Source organism: Nilaparvata lugens, chromosome X (genome assembly GCF_014356525.2).
Source record: "Nilaparvata lugens isolate BPH chromosome X, ASM1435652v1, whole genome shotgun sequence".
Lineage (NCBI taxonomy): Eukaryota > Metazoa > Arthropoda > Insecta > Hemiptera > Delphacidae > Nilaparvata > Nilaparvata lugens.
In genome coordinates this window covers 19,287,602-19,307,906 of record NC_052518.1, presented here as the reverse complement: position 1 = coordinate 19,307,906, position 20,305 = coordinate 19,287,602, and the positions used below count along the sequence as shown (strand labels likewise).

Here is a 20,305-nt window from a genome sequence, read left to right as displayed (position 1 = left end):
GGTACGAAGTTCGACGGGCTAGCTAGTTGTTAATAATTCACCTTTCTTTATTTTCTGTAATGGTTGTGCAAATTCAATGATTGTGTAAATTGATGATTTATTAGTTGCAATTTCCTCACGCAGGTCAGAAGAAGAGGGGGAGGATGTGGTCGATTCTGATTTCAGTATAGAAGAAAATGACGAGCCAAAATCTGATGTTGAAGAAGACGAAAAAAAATCAAGGCCAAAAAAGTTGGTCACTAAAGCTTACAAGGTCAGTTATTTTCTATCCAAAATAAATCTTATCTCTCCCATTTTAAATCTGTCTTTTTTAATACGTATAGTTTTATACATGAACATATCTGCTATTTGGAGCTTTTCTATTTATATCTGAATTCAGATATTACTGTTTAACCCTCAACTAGTGACCATGAGTTTGTGAGACCCATGGAAATTTTTGTTTTCTTGTAGTGGCAACCTGCTTCCTCCGAATCCTCTCCACCCCTCAATACCTTCAAGTTATTGCATCCTGAAAAGTCTTGATTAGCTGTCAATGTATTACCTCTCTCAAGATTTCATTTATTATCAGTCAAAGTTTTGTTTGGGTCTCACAGACCCATGGTCACCAATTGCGTTATTTTTTTTTTAAATCTGAATTCATCAATATGGCATCTTTTGACAAGGATTAGCAACAAATGATCCAGATTTCTCTGATACTTTTAGAGTTATTCTACAGGAAATGACAGTGACTGATTTGTTTGATGACAGTTGTGATGACCCGATTTATTTACTCGGTGACTGTCATACAAACTCCATCAGTGAAGATGACAATCGTGATTCAGTTTTGAATGAAGATGTTGAACAGTAAGAAATAACATTCCCAATCACCTGAAGAACAACAAACGATTACAAATTCTTGGTATGGCCGAGGAAGAAGCGAATTTAAATGGTCAAAGAGGGCCCCACAACACTGTACAAAAACGCAGAAGATATTTCCAGAAAACATCGAAGTTCAAACCTGCACAGAAAATTTCCATGAGTTTATATTGCCCATGTTTTTTCCAATTTTTTATTCATTCATTATAGGCCTATAATTGAACGATTTGTGAAAATGATAAATTAAACTAATGTACTATGCTGATTTCTTTACAAAACCCCTTTTATCTTATTATTGAAATTATTAAAAGGGGTCTACCAGATTCAACATCACCATATATGTTACTAGTGACATGTATATATATATAGGAATAGATTGTAATGTATATAGTAAAAGTGTGAGTTGGGCAGTTAGACGCACTGCCAGTATATACAGATTCACAGAGGACTGGCAGTGCATGTCTGTCAAGCTGCTTAATTCTCACTTCACCAGTTTAGGGTTAATCAGCAAAGATATAATTTTTTTTGAATGTTGGAATTACTGATCTTATTTCGCTCAAGTTCATAGCAGAAAGTGAATGAATAAGGATGGGAGAACAATTATTATTATTTCAATTTTAGGAACACTCAATCATGTATTTCGTGCATAAAGAATCATCTCTATTAATAGCCGTAAATTATTTTTCGTCTATTTTCATAGCGAAGGTAATGCTGTGTTAGATATCCATAGTGAATAGAAAAACTTCTAATTGTCACAACCACTCATTTATTAAAACAATGTGTGCAATCATTTTAGATTTTTACGCCATCATAAATCTTTAGTGAACTAACATCCATAGTCATCAAAATCAAAATAGTAATAGTAATAGTAAAAGTAGTATAGTCATAGTAATCAAAATCAATCAATTTTATTTAGCCAGATGGTAAAATATACATAAGGTTTTGGCCACATCAAAACACATCTATTCAATAACATAATAATTTGTCTCAAAAATAACCGGAGTTATTCTTTAAAAGCTATATATTTATCTCCTTTAAAATCCTCTCTATAAAAACTAAACCAACGGTTCTTCTACTGTTCAAAACATTTTCCAAGACATTTTTAGGTATGGCTGCTAGCTAGCTCCTTCCTCGTTTTTATCTTGATCCCTTTGATGTTGTCAAATCGTTGTCCTTTCATGCCTTCTTCCATACATGGGAACAAAAACGGAGCTAAATCAGATGAGTAGGTTGCATGGGGCAGCACCTTAGCGGCTTAATTTCTTACTAAAAAAGGCAGACTCATAACAGAGCAATTCCGGTTCCGTAATCATGATTGGCATGCGTCTATAGTGTTCACTATCGATCATTTTCTTCAGGTTACAAAAAAACATTCCACACCATAGGCCATAATCTGTCACTCATATGGAATGACGTTTTTCTATTATGTAAGGTATTATCATTACCTTAATTTTATTGAAATGCTTGACTTTCATAAATAATAATGATAATGATTTAGAGATAAATTCTGATGTAGTAATGAGAATAGGAATAGATGTACTGTATAGAGTAAAAGTGTAAGTTGGACAGCTAAACGCACTGCCAGTACACAATTTGATAAATGAATAGTTTTCTGCTGTTATTATGTTAATTAGTTCAATATGAATAATATTTTGGATTGTTCGTAATTTGTTTGTGTGTTTCAGGAACCAAGACCAATTAAGAAAGTTGGAAGAAAGCCAAAAGCAGTCCCAGTTTTTGCCGAAAAGATAGAGGAAATTCCTCCATTTGAATTTAATGTAATGTATAGAAATTGAAATTTATAAGAATATATTGTAATGTATGGAGTAAAAGTGAGACGCAGTTTGAGTGAGAATCAGTTTGCATGATTGGGCAGTTAGACGCACTGCCAGTATACAGGTTCACAGAGAACTGGCAGTACATGTCTGTCAAGCTGTTTAATTCTAATCCTAGAACGTATTTGAAGGATTTGCTAATTAGTAAACGTTTATACGTTTAGTAAACGTTTATAGTTTTTAACGATAAAGTTTTGAATTTCTGTATTCTAAAGGAATATTTTTCCAATTCAAATTGGAATATTTTTCCAAAGATTGTTGAGACATTGTATCATCATTCGATAATAAACAATTTGAAAAATGAACAATGAACAGTATTCAGCTGGTATTAGGTTTATTAGTTCAATGTGAATAATATTTTGGGTTGTTTTTTATTAATATTTTGTTGTGTATTTTATTTTTTAACTCGTGGTTTCTTTTTTCCTCAATACAGTATTCAGTAATTAGTATTTAGGATATACTTCCACCAACGAGCAAGTTGCTTTTTTGCTGGTGGTGATTTTCATATCAAATATAGTAAATATTCATCTTTATTGTATAATATCATGTCGTATATTTTATCTTTGTATGGAAATGAAACAATATGATTTGATTTGTTTCCCAGGTACCAATGCCAGTTGAAAGAAAGAAAGTTGGAAGAAAGCCAAAAGCACTGCAATTGAATACCGAAAAGAAAGAGAACGCTGGTCCACTTGAACTCGTCCCACAGGCTGATCTCACAGGTAACCCTTGATGAGAGTGTATTAGTTGATAGTTAACCCTGGGTAATTGATTGTTCATAATCCAGATAATTGATTATTACTTTTCCAATATTTTGAAAAATGTCTTCAGTACAATTAAACTAGTTCCTAGTGCTATTTTTACTTTTATGCATACTGTTGAAATCTCAATTAAGATTTCAATATTTTTACAAAATTAACCGATTAAATATTTCAAAAATATGTTTTTATGTTATTCTGTTTAGAAAGGAAATCAGCGAGAAAGTCCACTTTGGTAAAATCAGCGGAAACAGCCCGACGTTTGAAAGAGAGATCTGAGCGTGGTAAAAGAAGGACAAGGAAACTGAAAGAAGAGAGAGAATTAACGCAGGAAGAATTACTGGAAGAAGCCAAATTCACTGAGCTAGAGAACTTGAAATCTTTAGGTAAATCAATAATTTTAGTATTCGCTAGTAACTGTGTTGAATAACCATTTCATTCATATTCGATCATTTTTAGCATTTTTAGTAGCTCTATTCTATTAAATTTTATTATTTTGTCTCAATAATTAAACCACCAGTGACATCAAAATCCCCAACACTTTCTCTATTGGTCAGAATGCGTTATTGACATTATTGATTAGTTCATTACTAGAACTCCTTCTTCACCGCTTAGTGTGTATTATTGTCCTTATTACAATACTGTATGTATTCCTCTATTATTGTTGAAGTTTATTCGAGTTTCATCATTCCCTCACTTTCATAGAATTTTATATTTTTTGGCGGTTGATTTTTATTTTCTAATATACTATGGAGTGGTTTAATAAGAAATATATCCTAATAATAAAAAGGTAATAAATGGAAGTTGAAAATGTTTGTATAACATAAATGTTGGTCGTTCAGTTAGGGAAACAAAATATCAACTTCAACTCAAATTGTTTGCTTTTTAAATGGATCATAAAAAACTATTATAATATATGCCAGATTTTGTGTATTTTATCATATATTTTTCCATAATTGAAGAACAATTGATCATTTTTTATTTTTTTGCAGAAAAATATCAGAAAATGGAACTTGAGAAGAGGAAGATTAGACCTGTGAAGAAAGCTAATGCAGGAGTTTCATACATCCGTTACCATTCAGTTGCTATGCCCCTCGTAGAGGAAATACCTAGCGATAAAGAAGAGTGAGTTCAATTTTTTGTCGGCTCTTCTAAAATAGATTCAAGATTTTAAGAAGAAAGAATATTGAAAGATCAGTATTATTTATAACTGTAGTGTAGTGGCTGTTAGGTGTTGCCTAAGCCATAATTCTATGTATCAGTTTGCTTGATTACAAATTCATCAAATAGATTCTGTCTTTAAAACTTGTAATATTCCTGGGTATTTCAATGAAATATATACTCGGAGAAAGAGACTAGGAACTTTTAATCTTTACAACATGTAATCCAACTAACTTTCTTGTAATCTTTACAACCTGTAATCTTCTAAACTTTTGTAATCTGTACAACCTGTAATATCCCTGGGTATTTCAATGAAATATATAGTCGGAGAAAGAGACTAGGAACTTTGCATCTTTAATAGGGATAATTAATTAATTATCTGAGAAAGATGAAGTAAAAAAGGTTATTCAAATGAAGAATATTATCAGTATTTAGTAGCCTAATGTATATTTTTGTTCATTTAATTTTGTGTGTGCATTTCAGCATTGAGTTAAAAAAATTGCTAATCAATCTGAGCAATTATTTCAAATATAAAAAAGTCATTCTTATCATTGGCAATTCAGCTTCAATTGTTCGTTAGTGGTAGATGCTTTACTAGAAATTAGATGTTGAAGAATGAGAAATCGCCGATGATTCTGATTTCAAGTGTATTACATAGTGTGCTTTACCTAACGCTTTTTTAAATGCTGCCTTTATATGTCAGTTTATGAATATTCAATTCATGAACTGATAAATGATGACACTCATTTTAATTTACATGTCATTCAACCTGAGTATCCTGAACTATTCATGACATTCCTTTAAACCCTGAAAGCTTACTAGCCCAGTCAATATAGACATAAAAAGTGGGTGTGCTTGCAATTTATATTGTAGTTCTGATTTTTTAATATATTATTTGGATACATGAGAGAAGTCCAGAACCAAATTCTCATTTGGTATTCAAAGAGTTCTGAATGATCTCATTTCACTTATAATTTTATAATCTTAAAAAAAGGTGAGAGCAAATTTTTGTGTCCGGTCACTGGATTTGGCGGAAATAGCTGAAAACTGGAAAATGAACCGAAAATACGAGGTTTCCTGTATATAGCACGAAGAAATTCTGCATGAAGAATTTGGTTCTCACATGTATCCAAATAATATATTGAAAAATCAGACCTACAATATAAATTGCAAGCACCAATGTATAAAGTGACTGGACTATGCATGATTTTATATCTTCTCATAAAGATAACTTCTTTTTCTTGATGTTTTAGAATAGTATTAACATGATATTATTTATGAAAACACAAAGATGTAGTCTTGTCCTTATGAATAAATATCACCACATTCCACGAAACATTGTGTCAGAAATGGATTGAGTTGTTGGATTTGAATAACTTTGGAGTTTTTGAGTTGAATCACTATCTAAATTTGTTTAACATTCTGGTGATTTGTCTAATAATTGATGTTTAATAATATTTTTCAGCGATGCACCTGAAGCTAATGGTGAAGATGAGAACACTTCCAAAGACACTGAAGCCAACTGTGAAACTGAAGAGAACACTTCCAAAGACACTGAAGCCAAGTGTGAGATTGAAGATGAGAACACTTCCAAAGACACTGAAGCCAAGTGTGAAACTGAAGATGAGAACACTTCCAAAGACACTGAAGCCAAGTGTGAGACTGAAGAGGAGGACACTTCCAAAGACACCGAAGCCAAGTGTGAGAGGACGTTTATCACTTTCAGTACACCGGCCTTATTCAAAAAATACTTTCCACAGAAACCGCCACCAAAGCCTCCTGTTCGGAGCGTTTGTACGATCACACGGTGAGTAGGCCTAATACTCTGAACTAACAGTATCTTGATTGCAACTAGTGAGCTTGCAATAGTATACTGGCCAGCCAGCAACTTTCTTTCAAAGATATTTTTTTTCTAAAGAAAGCTAGAGGTTGCCATAGTTCACCGTGATTCAAAAAGAATACCACAACTTAATCAAGAAAACATAATAGAAACTTGGGTCATAAATCAAAATGAAGAGTAGGCCTATTAAAATAAGTTTTTCCCCACTAGAAAACAAGTTCACAAATGCTCAATGTGACCCCCTCCAGACACTCGAGTGTTATCAATACGATACTAGAACTCGTTCCACACCCTCAGTAACATATCGGGCGTAACAGTTTGTATTGCTGCTGTTATTTCTTGTTTGAGCTCCTCAATGTTAGCTGGTAGAGGCGGTCGATATACCTTATCTTTAACGTACCCCCATAGAAAAAATCGCAGGGGGTGAGGTCAGGGCTTCTTAGAGGCCAGTGATGAAGTGCTCTGTCTCGAGCTGCTTGGCGGCCGATCCATTGCCTCGGATAGTTTTCATTCAAATAGGCACGGACAGATGGGTGCCAATGGGGTGGTGTTCCAAATAAGGAACTAAAAAAAACTTAAGAGCTTCCTCGAATCGATGACAGATAGTGCTCCACTCTCCGTTTATTCTTTGCAGAGTTATCAATTTTCAAAGTTATGATATTCTTTTTGAATCACGGTGTATACTGGCCAGCAACTTTCTTTCAAAGATTTTTTGAAAAGAAAGCAAGAGGTTGCCATATGCCTTCAACCAGTTGTAAGCATGCTCCAACTGAATGATTACAAGTGTAATGGTTATTTATTGAAGTTTTCGGTTTATCGTTTGATAGTTTGACACCTTGTGAGACCGGACTCCCCAAGGATGTGATATTGAAGTTATGCAATTGTTGGGTTATATAACCCAAGTTATAATATTGAAACAAGTTTATTGATTGGGTTCATTCATATAGAATTAGGACTTTAACAATGATGAGAATTTTGTAATCTTGTAGTTGAATTTTCCGTGTGAATTTTTATCCTGAGAAATTTATTTTTCTGTTGAAAAATAATTTTTCACATTGAGATTCTGCTAGCTTGCGTCCTGGAAGACTCAAATTTTATGCAGGTTTGAAGTATTCTCACGGAACTCTATTTACATTAGCGATGGAAAATACACGAGTATTTGGGAATATTTCAAACTTGCATTTTCCTTTCCCAAGTAATTGTGCTCTGTCTCCACGTGGACCGTCGTGTCGTTGGTGGAAAGGCAACATAATTTGCGTGGAAAAGTTAAGTTCGATTCAAGCCGCGGCCGAAGTCACAATTAAATCCAGAGGTAGCCTCGGGCCTCGAGGGCCCAAACTTAAGGTGTTTGTTTGTTGTGCAAATTGTTAGAATGTATTATTTTTAGCCGTGCATCATGTTGGAAACATGTTTATTAATAATTAGGAAAGTGATTGTGTGAATGTTTGTTGTATAATATTAGTGAGTCAAAAATAGTGTACTGAAAATTTCAATAGTGATGGGTTTATAAATTGAACGATTGTTAGTGCCATTATATTTTCTAGCTCATGCTAAAACCCCTTGAATGACCGAGTCTCCAATAATTCATTTTAGTTTAGTAAAATGAATAAAGTTCACGCTACCATCGTAAACAATTCCAGACGAACAGTTGGCAAAATCTACAGGCAGCTTTATAGAATGTGCAATTAAACAATACAGATTATTTGTTGTCCAAATTTGAATTAGATTAGTTCATTAAATACAAATTTTACAAGTATAATAGAACGCGAAAGTTTGTTGCTTGTCCAGTCCCATGACTCAACCTTTAGAATTTAGAGATCTCTCTTCTACCCCCATCTGGGGCGGTTACAGAAGCATCAGTAAATAAACCAAGTGTTCCATCCTTGAATGTTTACTCTTCTTTCCTATTCCTGAATTACATAGTACTGTCATTTAGCATGCTTCATCAAGAAATATTGCTCTCTTCCATTCCAGATGTTTGGCAGTATTCAAAAAATGTTCTCTTTTTATTATGTTCACTGTAAATATGAATTGTTAACTGTTCACGTCGAGCAGAAATTTGTTCTTCATCCATCGTGGTGGATACTTGAGTAATGTATCTAGGTAACTTTACTCACGAGAAATATCTGTAAAAATGCTTGCTGTTGATCACGTCGGGGTCACCAATATAGGAAATTTAATTGATAAGTAATTTTCTATGATATAAAATACTTCAAATACGATTTAATGAATAAGTGAACTTTAATGCTGTGATACAAATATTGAACTGAAAATATTGATAATGACTAATAAACAAACTAATACACATGTTCTACACATGTGGAAAATAGCAGATGATTTGCCTTAACATGAATTTCTATAAGTAACGTTTAAAAACTACTGAACTGAAATGATTTTCAAGGGGCTGTTTTTAAATCAAGTGAAGTAAACCGTAAACATGGTCTATCAAACTCTTGACATTTTGGCAAGTAATCTTTAAAATGTCACATTTTCATACGAGTGTATTCAGAAGGCTACGCGACAGGGTGTCACCCCATCTACTTGTGTCACCTCGACATTTTGAGCACAGGTGATAGCTTATCCCCTAGCGAAAAAATATCGCTACCGTTAACTTGTCCCTCCGTCAGCATGTCACCTACTGGAATGGCAAGTTCCATCCTGTCGGGACCGTACACGACAGAGTATCACCTTGCTCGCTTGCTTCAAGTGGTCACCCCGTCAGCATATCACCTTCTTAAATAGCAGGTTATATCCTATTAAATTAATGTCCTATCACATTCCATCATATATCCATCGATTAGGAAGTCATTTCCATAAAAAGCCAGAGAATTTTCGCCTCATAGTTTTATATCTTGTTTCCGTTTTTCGAAAAAAGTTCCCTATAAAAGTTGTAGCTCAATTTAAGACATTCATAATGGTTTATTTCAAGTCATACTTTCTCAATGTACTATAATCTTAATTGTCCAGCTAATCTCGTTTCCCAAGCTTGAGCTTGCTCTTTTGGGGAAGTAATCCTAATGCTTCATTTTGTAAAATAATTTCATTATTGCATTGTATATTGTATAGTTTATTGCTTTCTTTTGTAATGATTTGTCTTGTAGTAAGTTACATGGGTTTTGAGAAGCTGAAGATTTCAAGAAATCCATCTTCTTTACATAGTTCATTCCACTTTTCAATCAAACGGAATGGTTGAATTTGAATTTCAGACAAAGAAGCTTTAAGATAATCAAATTCCCTACAATCCTAGTCTAATATAGGATGTTTTTTTCTTGTATTAATGCCCTGTTTGTGGGTGCCAAGTAGACCCATTAGTCCCAAGTAGTGCCAAGTTGCGTACCTCTTTCAAACTTCGAGACTGAATGAAAACATGAGTCTTGGCAACTCTTTTGCCCGGCTCCCACTGGAATCTTAGGTGACATGCCGTGTACGACAGAGTATCTATCACCTGCTCGCTCGCGTCAACTAGTCCCACAGTCAGCATGTCACATGTCACCTCCTTGGTGAGGAGGCAAGTTTTTCGGCGTTAACCGGTCACCTCCAAGAACCGGTTTCAGAGGTGACATCCTGTTTTTTTTCTCATTATGGAACAGTTCTACAAGATCTCTGATAACATTGTCTACTGTCTATTGTAATTAATTTTCGTAGTCTCTTGTGATCTGCATTTCTTTATTGTTTATGAATTCAATAGGCTGCTTTTTTAGAGTTAATCAATAATGAAATTAAAACGCAATATTTTCTTTACGTCAAGTTTTTGGGTAGTTCTATTCGAATAAAACCAATGCTGAAAAAGGCAAAATAATTATTGCTCATAACTTTTCAGGTGTTATTGTATTAATTCGTATAATTATTCAAAATTCATGTGATATTTTAAAAATCGAAGTATCATTTATTTTTATTTACTATTTAAATACTCATGACATGCTTCGACATTCACTCACTCACTTGAAAATGATGTTATATATGTCGAAATATGTCGCGAGTAGTATAGACTAATACTAAATAAAAGTAAAGGGTACTTGGTTTTTTTTAATTTTCACATAAATACGAGTAGCTTTCACTAAAAAAGCAGTCGTTAGGTCATGTCAGAGGCCCTGAAATTGATCAGCTGCGACCTGAAAACTCTGACACCAGACCTGAGCCAGCCAGGTCACTCGATATTATTATTACTAAAAAAATTATACTTCAATATTATACAATTACTATTGAAATGCTTGATAATGTTCAATATTTTTTTTACAGACAACCAGCCAAGTATTTGGATCCTGTGACGCAATTGCCGTACGCAAACATGCATGCGTTTCGTGTTCTGAGGGAAGCCTACTATCAGCAACTGGAAGCCAAAGGAGACAGGAGCAATCCAGAGATAGCCGCTTGGCTAGATTGGAGGCAACAGAACAAGGAACCCAGACTCAACCGGATCAAACTCGACCCGAAAACTTTACAAATGAAGACGGCTGCATCAACTTCAAAAGCATCAGCAGGTCCGTCAACTTCAAAGAAATCAACAGGTACATCAACTCCAAAAAGATCAACTGCTACATCAACTTCAATAACATTAGCAGCTCCTTCGACATCAAAAAAATAACTTGTTCGACCAAAGTCAAGCATAAAAAATGCGTGTTATTCATAGGCCTTTTGTAAGTTGAGTCACCACACCCTAGTATGACTCCTTGAAAATAATGCGTGTTATTGATGTGTTTTTATTTCGAGTCACCATAGTCTAGAATGACTCCTTAAAGTAATGTGTGCTATTGATGTGTTTTTTTTATTTTGAGTCACCACAGAGCAGTATGACTCCTTAAAATAATGTGTGCTATTGATGTGGGTTTTTTACTTGGAGTCACCACAGTCCTGTATGACTCCTTGAAAATATTGTGTGTTATTGATAGGGGTCTTGTTACTTTGAGTAAGCATAGTCTAGAATGACTCCTTGAAAGTAAAGTATGTTATTGATAGAGTTTTTAATACTCTAAGCCAGAACAAACGAGTACTAAGGAGTACTGCTTCAGAAGGAGTCACTACAACCTAGTATGGCTCCTTGAAAATAGTGTATGTTATTGATAGCTTTTAGTACTCTGAGTCACTACAGTGCAGTATGACTCCTTAAAATAATGTGTGATTTTGATGTGTTTTTTTACTTGGAGTCACCACAGTGCAGTATGACTCCTTAAAATTTTGTGTGTTATTGATGTGGTTTTTATACTTGGAGTCACCACAGTTCACCAGAATGACTCTTTGAAAATAGTGTGTGTTATTGATAGGAGTTTTGTTACTTTGAGTCAGCATAGTCTAGAATGACTCCTTGAAAATATTGTGTGTTATTAATAGGGGTTTTGTTACTTAGAGTCACCATAGTCTTGAATGACTCCTTAGAAACAATATGTGTTTCTAATCAGGTTTTTGTTTTTGGTGCTACCATGTTGAACCATTCCAGTGTGAAGGAATCACCATTTCTATCCATTTATAATGAATAAATGTTTTTATTCCTATTAGTTTTATGAAAATAACCTATTTGAGTGTTATTAGTCATTATTTCTTAGTGTATTACAAGAGTTAGTTAATAGTAGGCCTATACAACAAGAAAAACACCTGCAAAGCAATGCGGGTTCATTTATATACGTATTCCATATTCACTTTTCCTTTATGGAGTTTCTACAATATTATAAGAAAAATTATTGTAAAATTATTCCATATTCTACAATAATTATTGAAATGCTTGGTCGTGATCATGTTCAATTCCTGGTTTTTGTTTTTGTATTATACTTTGATTGAATACAGCTTTAGGGCCGGCCTACATCGGGCCACCACAGTCTCAATAACCACTTCAAATCAAAGTATAGGCTACCATGCTCACATCATTTCAGTGTGAAGAAATTTCCATTTATCCATTCAAAGTTAATACTTAGTCTCTATATATAATTGTCTCTATAATATTGTTACTATAACAATGTTATATTTTGCCTAAAACCTGGTAAAAAGGACTTTTTGTACTACTTTTGTATTTGTACATCAGATTCCAGTGTGAAAGAATCTCCTCCAAACTGAAATTCATATTCATTCACACTCCTAGGAGTATGATTCTCCTAAAAATAATATCATATCTTGATATCATTTGATATCAGAATATTGTTTGATCTAGAGCTAAAGGATTTCTTATACTACTTGTATGAATTGTGTTTTACTACCATGCTCAGATCATTCCAGTGTTAAGGAATGTCCATTTATATCAATTTATTAACCCTATTATTATAAGAAATACTTGTTGTTTGACCTACTTTCTGTCAAGAGAGATGCCTTTAGAACAATGTGTGCGTAAGTTTTTGTACTACCATGCTTGAACCATTCCATTGTTAAGGAATTACAGTTAATATTCATTCATGATAATTTTCCTACTTTATATTATTCTCGCTAAATTCTCATGATAATTTCCTACTTTATATTATTCTCGCTAAAAAAAAAGGCATCAGTATTCATTTGTGATATCGTAAGTGTTCAGTATTCTTCCTATAATAAATGGAATTTGTCATAAATGAGCTTTCAATTTTTTTCATTCCCATATTGATTTATTATTTTAATTCTCTAGAAATTGAACGTTAGTTTAACGTTGAATCAAAGTAATCATTAAAATTTTCATTAATTTATCTTCTATGAATATGAATTGTAAACTGAAGACGAGCAGAGACTGTAATGTTGGACGCTCCATTATTATTTGTAAATGGAATTCTTTCAGTTTTGAAGCTAACAACCTAAGGACTTGATCAAACTCACTATTATTCATTTTTGTATTACAGTCACGCATGAGTTAATCACATTTAAAAGCTATTAAGAATAGCATGGAATATAAATATTTCATTTAATTCAAATTAATAAAAACTTGTAGTACCCTTTATTAAAAACTCAATTAAAGACTAGTTTTGACCATAGGTCATTTTCAACCTAAGGGTTAAAATTCAACTTATTTTTTATTTTTAATTTTAACTTGAAATGACCTATGGTCGAAAGTAGTCGTTAAAATATTTTAAAGTTTTTAATAAAGGGTACTGCTATAAAGGGTACAAGTTTTTATATTGTTTTTATTAATTTGAACAAAAGCAGCCCATATAAATGAAGTGTTTTCAATAAATTTGTAGGAAGTTGAATTTTGTTTATAAATGAAATAGTCATTATTGAACCCATTATCACACAATGTTGTAAAACATTGAATGAATCAAGTTAATTTCTCTTATTTGATTTTTATAGACTAAGTCCCGGTTGTACAAAGAACTGTTAAATTTCCACTGTGATTAAATGTAACGAGAACCAATGGGAGAAGTCCTCTTTTCAAAAGAGCCTTCTCTGATTGGTTCTCGAGGAATTTAATCAAGTTTAAAATTTCACAGGCTCTTGTGTAACCGTGCTTAAGGACCCTACAAGATGAAGTTTAAAGGTCTTTTCACACCACCATAGCGTAGCCTTAAATACGTCTTTTGAAAGAAGTAGCCGACGTATCTCCTAATGCAAATCAATCTGTCTATGCTGTCAACCGGCTATGCTACTCCGGTAGATTGATTAACATTAGCTCTGTCTAGCTAATGCAATCATTAGCTAACATAAGATGTTGTAGTTGGCATCAAGTTGGTATACTGTAGTATTTTGAGATGTAGTCGGCATTAAGTTGGTATACTGCAGTATTTTGTGAAAAATATTGCATTATAGTTGGCAATAGGTAGGAAACTTATTAAGTGCAGTGGGTATTTGTCCCCCGGACGGATTTAATCCATGGGGTATTTTGCCGGCAGAATAATATTAGCGTTTCAGAAGTGCACTTGCTTGTAATGTGGCCATTTGGTTTGGTTTCAAAAGAGTTGACATCTCTAACTGTTGACAAAGTCAGATAAGTTTATACATTTATTTCCACTCAATAATTTGATTTTTCAAATCAAATAATCTCTACTTCTGTATCTTGCTTTTTCTTAGTTTTAGTTGCATATGATTAAAGCTACATTGAGTTGCTGTCACATGGAGACATGTAGGATTCCATTCTAACTGTCAGAATCCCATATGAATAATGTCAATACTTGCATTATAAACAATCCTGACATTTCGAAGTGAATCTCACTACAGCAAGCTGGCTATTCAGCGTAAGAACATGATGTGTTATATTTAGATTGCGACGAATATATTGAATTTACTCACATCCTCATTCTATTTCATTCAAATTTAAATTTATAAAAAATATAGATTCAACGTTCAATTTTCCTCGCATACAGGCTTTGCCCATGTTAGGAACCTTCTTCAAGTTTTGTATGTGTATATTGTATATTGTTTGTACTTTCTAAGAAGAAGAATAAAGATAATTTCAATTTCAAAAAAAGTGAGCCCTATATACAGGGTGATTCATAATTATGGTAAAATATTTCAATACGTGATAGTAGAGGTAAAAATAAGAAAAAAAGTTCATATAAACATATATCCATAAACGCTTCATTAGCGAGCTATACAGAGTGAAAGATTTCGCCCAGAATTCAGTTCCTCTGGTGAAATACACCGATGCTGAATTGTTTGGCGACTAGTTTTTGAGAAACTTATGCTGGATTCATATGGAAAAATATCTGAAAAATTGAATAAAACTAGTCTGGAAGCTGTAGTGTGAGTAGTTTTTGAGAAAAAAGTTGAAATACCTATGCAAAAAATCTAAGTAGAAAAACACAGACTTCTACGTTTGATGCCCAATAACTTTCTTTAATAACCAGTAAACAAATAATTCCTCGCAATAAAAATTGTAGAGAATTTAATTCTGAAAAGAATGATGTAAGCTGTGTGAACTAAATTTAAATAAAAGTTGGATAAAATGTATTCTTATGTAGTACATTACACCACAAAAATTTGCTGTTTTATGAGGAGAGAACTAATAACTCATAAGTTGTAGCTGATTGCAAATAAAATATTCGGTTTTTTATGAAAAGTATTTTTTATATGAAAAGTAGCATATCTAAATAACATTTAACTTATACCAAGGGGACTAGTAGATCATGCCATTGAGCCTGGGAGGAAGCTCGAACAGAAGTAGATGATCTCCTACGATTCCTGCCCAAATGTTTACTGAAAACTGATGTTGTGGAAGATTAGGATTAATGGCATGAGGATTCTCAGCTGCCCAAATATGTTGGTTGTGGACGTTAACGATAGCTGTTCTTGTAAAGTGTGCCTCGTCGGTAAATAAAACGGTTGTTAAAAAGTTTGGGTAAACAAGTTTTACTAAATACCATCGGCAAATACCAGCACAGGGAATACAGTCTCGTGGCAATAGAGTTTGAACTTTCTGGAGGTGGTATGGATGTAATTGTTGCTATTTTAGTATCCTCCAAATGATAGATTGATTGACATTTAACTGCACTGACAATTCTCTTGTGCTCTTCTCTGGATGTTCATAAATTTCATTAAGAACTTGTTCTTCTAACTCAACAGTCATAGTAGATCGGGGTCTGCCTGCATAAATATGCTCTTTGGATATAAAAGAATCTGTTTCAGACAGACGTTGATGAATAGTGGCAAAAAACCTTGAACTTGGACATACTCGGTTAGGAAAGTTCTCTTGATACAAACGTCTTGCTTCAGTACTATTACAGTAGTGTCCCATTCCATACATTAAATGCATGCCAGCTAATTCGAAATATTTATAATGTCTAAAATTACCTGCCATTTTTTAAAAAGTTAACACTTAACACAAAGGCAAAGTGGAATGGTTACAAATAACTGGTTAATAGATTAAACAAAAAACACAGCGCGGTTACAGTAGGCCTAACTTACAGTTTCTTTTTTTTTTGTTCAACAGTGAGCTAAAATATTTCTGAAAATAATTTTCAGCTGATAATTTCTTTTAAATATTTTCCTATTTAAAACATAATAAATCAGCTGTTTTGGAACAGCTGTTATTAAAATCCATGTTTTATTTGCAATCAGCTACAACCTATGAGTTATTAGTTCTCACCTCACAAAACAGCAAATTTTTGTGGTGTAATGTACTACATAAGAATACATTTTATCCAACTTTTATTTAAATTTAGTTCACACAGCTTACATCATTCTTTTCAGAATTAAATTCTCTACAATTTTTATTGCGAGGAATTACTTGTTTACTGGTTAATAAAGAAAGTTATTGGGCATCAAACGTAGAAGTCTGTGTTTTTCTACTTAGATTTTTTGCATAGGTATTTCAACTTTTTTCTCAAAAACTACTCACACTACAGCTTCCAGACTAGTTTTATTCAATTTTTCAGATATTTTTCCATATGAATCCAGCATAAGTTTCTCAAAAACTAGTCGCCAAACAATTCAGCATCGGTGTATTTCACCAGAGGAACTGAATTCTGGGCGAAATCTTTCACTCTGTATAGCTCGCTAATGAAGCGTTTATGGATATATGTTTATATGAACTTTTTTTCTTATTTTTACCTCTAGTATCACGTATTACATTATTTTACCATAATTATGAATCACCCTGTATATTATGAGGTATTGGACCCAGTATATTCATTCAGAAACAGCTGCTACCATTCAAATTATTAAGCTCTCACACAAATCTAGCAAAACTGGTAGTGTGGATTCATTTCTATTTCTATGACAGTTATAAAGTGACATTAATATAAAAGGTGCATATTAAATATATATGTATGAATAGTAAAACACATGGAATACAATAAACGGTGCAAATTGATATAATATCAATGATTCATTCTGCAAAGAGCATTAAATATTTAGGCAGTGCTTGATCACAGTTTTGTTAGATGAAATTGATAATTTCTTACCGTGGTATTTCTTGTTATGATGAAGTATTTCCTTGTCTTCGTTGTCCTCTGACTTCTTGAAGTAATATAGTACACTCTCATAGTCCCAACCTGGAAAAAATTATAAAAAATACTATGTTCATGACGAATATTAATTATTTTATCAATAAATTATGTTACTACCAACCATTAGACAATCGTGAAGATCTCACCGTCAGTGAGTACTAATTATTATTAGATCTAATTTTCTTTGAATAAATTACAATTAGTGAATACGAGCATTCATTTCAAGTGTTTCCAATTCTAAGTAATGTATAGTGTTGAAATTTCTACAACAGTGCGGATATTATGCGGTAATATTTTTTTGTCTCTAGTTCATCTTCTCTTTTATAATATAGAATAGTAGGTGTATATTCATAACATAAAATAGACTGCCATTAGTAGAAATCCAATTCAAAAAGGTATATTTTCAATTAATAGACAAATTTTTACAATAATATCTGTTCTTTGAATATATTGAAATTATATTAATACTAGATTCCTCTTTCAACTTCACTTTGGCCTATACAGTAATATATCAAGCTGGATAATAGGTATTTTTTTTTAAAGATTTTACTCTGTAGGCTATTTACTCGGTACCTATTCGTTTTTAGAATTCCGAAAGCCTTATCTTCACGTATATTTTTAGTTGAGTTAGTTTGATAATAATTATTAAACGTAGAAGTGATCAGTGGTCTAGTGGATAGAATGTTTGCTTAGCAGCATAGAGATCCCGGGTTCAAACTCTCTTATAGCCAAAAGTGTTTTAACCAGATCACTCCCGTGTTATCGGATGGGCACGTTATTTGTCGGTCCCGGATGAAGTATGACAGTCGTAAGGCCCATTGACTGCTTAAATTATATATTCAGGCGGTGGGACCTTCCCGCAAGGGATTCCCCTCCAACAAAAGCCATACGAATTTACTTTTTACTATTAAACGTATTCAATAGCATTATTACAACGTATTACATTTTGCGATCCATCAATAGAATAACAGTGGCATTTGAGTGCCACTAGTTCTCCAGCTCGGTGGGTTGCACTATATAGTTAAATAACTATAATGCATATATTCAATAGCATTAGCACAATATGCTGTATTACCTTCTACTTCATCAACAGAATATAATCAAATACATACATACATCCTGGATGATAGAAGACTACAAATGTCGTATTTTAAGTGTCCAAAACTCAGCGGTTATCATTATAACTGCCATTTTGTTTTTTGACTTAAGAATTTATATCTCAAGAACGAAATGATGTATTGATCTGAAATTTGGCATGAATAATTATGCTAAAAAGACTCAACTTAAAAAAATGAATGAAAAATTTTTGATGTAAATTTTCAAAATGGCGGCCATTTTAGATTGTTGATTGCAAATTTCACGAAAACCGTTCACTTTACAGAACATTTACAAAAGTTAGTAAATTTTATCTAGATTTCAATATACCTCATTTATTAAGATTGGTCGGAGAATAACAGAGAAATTAATTATTTTCGTATTGCATGCATGACCACTTTTCATAATTTAAACATCAATATTACATTTTTAATTCCAATTGTATTTAAGATGAAGCTCCGAAACTAAGTATGGCTCCATATGGCCATCCAGCTGATTTTACAATGTTTTTCAGATGATCTTGTTTGTTCATGATCATGCATGCAGTACGAAAATAATTAATTTCTCTGTTATTCTCTGATCAATCTTAATAAATGAGGTATCCTTGAAATCTTGATGAAATTTGCTAAATTTTTGACTGTTGTAAATTTTCTGTAAAGTGAACGGTTTTCGTGAAATTTGCAATCAAAAATTTAAAATGACCGTCATTTTGAAAATTTACATAGAAAATTTTTTATTTCATTTTTTAAAGTTTAGTTTTTATAGCATAAATATTCATGCCAAATTTCTGATCAATACGTTTCGTTCTTGAGATGAAAATAAGTGAAAAAACCAAAATGACAGCTGAGTTTTGGACACTTGAAATACGACATTTGTAGACTCCTATCATCCAGGAACAAGTCCCTAAAATGTTCGACACTACTTCTGAAACAGCCTGTATATATGCGTATGGTGCGAGCAGCAAAATACGGTGATACACTATCTATACATAATACATCCAACAAGAATAGAACATAAAAAATCAGTAAGCTAAAATACATACGGTACTTTGTACTAAGTTTGGCAAACAATATTATCAAGCCAGAGTAAATACATAAATAATGAATTTGTGACATACCTTTGTTGCCCATCTCAGCCCACTCGTCATAGTCCCTGGGGTTTCCCCTGGTGTAAATCATGTAGTTGATGGTGGATGATCCCCCCATGACTTTGCCTCGGGCCCAACCACACCCCCCCATGGGCCGCGACCGACAGCTGTGCTTCTCAGGCTGGGTCGTGTAGCCCCAATCAATGTTGCTTCTTTGAAGTAGTGGCGCAGCGGCAGGAATATCTGCGATTTCTGGCTCTTCAATGCCCGCCTCCAATAGAAGCACCTAAATAGATACATTTATTTATGTATCATAAAGTATCATTTATGATTAATTTGTATGAATAAATTTATTATTCTCACATCACATCGTATGTGTGGCGAATCATATGATTGCCACCGCCACCTGTGATGTTGTCAACTGGCAAAGTTTGTTTATAACTTGTAACAGTTTATTTCAATATTTATCAATAGTTCAATTTGTCATTCAACATTAAAATCAATTCACCATTCATTTAGTTTCATTTATTCAATTTAAACATAGGAATCATCAAATCAAATTAAATTCCTATATATGTATTGTAACATACATAAATAAAGAACTCCAATCTAATCTAATTGCACTTCTTCCAAGTTGCATGATTTAGACCTACTCCAGAATTGGTTCAATTATCATTCAATATACTGTAACTTCATAACTATTTACCATAGTATTTTTGCAATTATTGTATAATTTTCCCAATTTTGCATTTCTCTAATCTATTTTTCTCTCTTTGCCGCATGTGAAGTGTTGTCCCTTGTGTTTTATCTGCCTGAATATTTGTCAGAATTTGCTTTTGACG

The 20,305-nt window shown here is 33.1% G+C and overlaps 1 protein-coding gene across 1 annotated transcript in view; it reads right to left on the bottom strand.

Moving 5' to 3' along the window:
• Positions 1 to 20,305, bottom strand: part of LOC111045053 (glucose dehydrogenase [FAD, quinone]-like) — a 79,625-nt gene that overhangs the window by 27,326 nt on the left and 31,994 nt on the right. Inside the window, exons 3-4 of the mRNA XM_022330356.2 lie at positions 19,494 to 19,749; positions 17,237 to 17,326 (exon numbers count right to left, since the gene is read on the bottom strand). Coding sequence (XP_022186048.2) covers positions 17,237 to 17,326; positions 19,494 to 19,749 — 346 coding nt within the window. The remainder of the gene's footprint in view (positions 1 to 17,236; positions 17,327 to 19,493; positions 19,750 to 20,305) is intronic.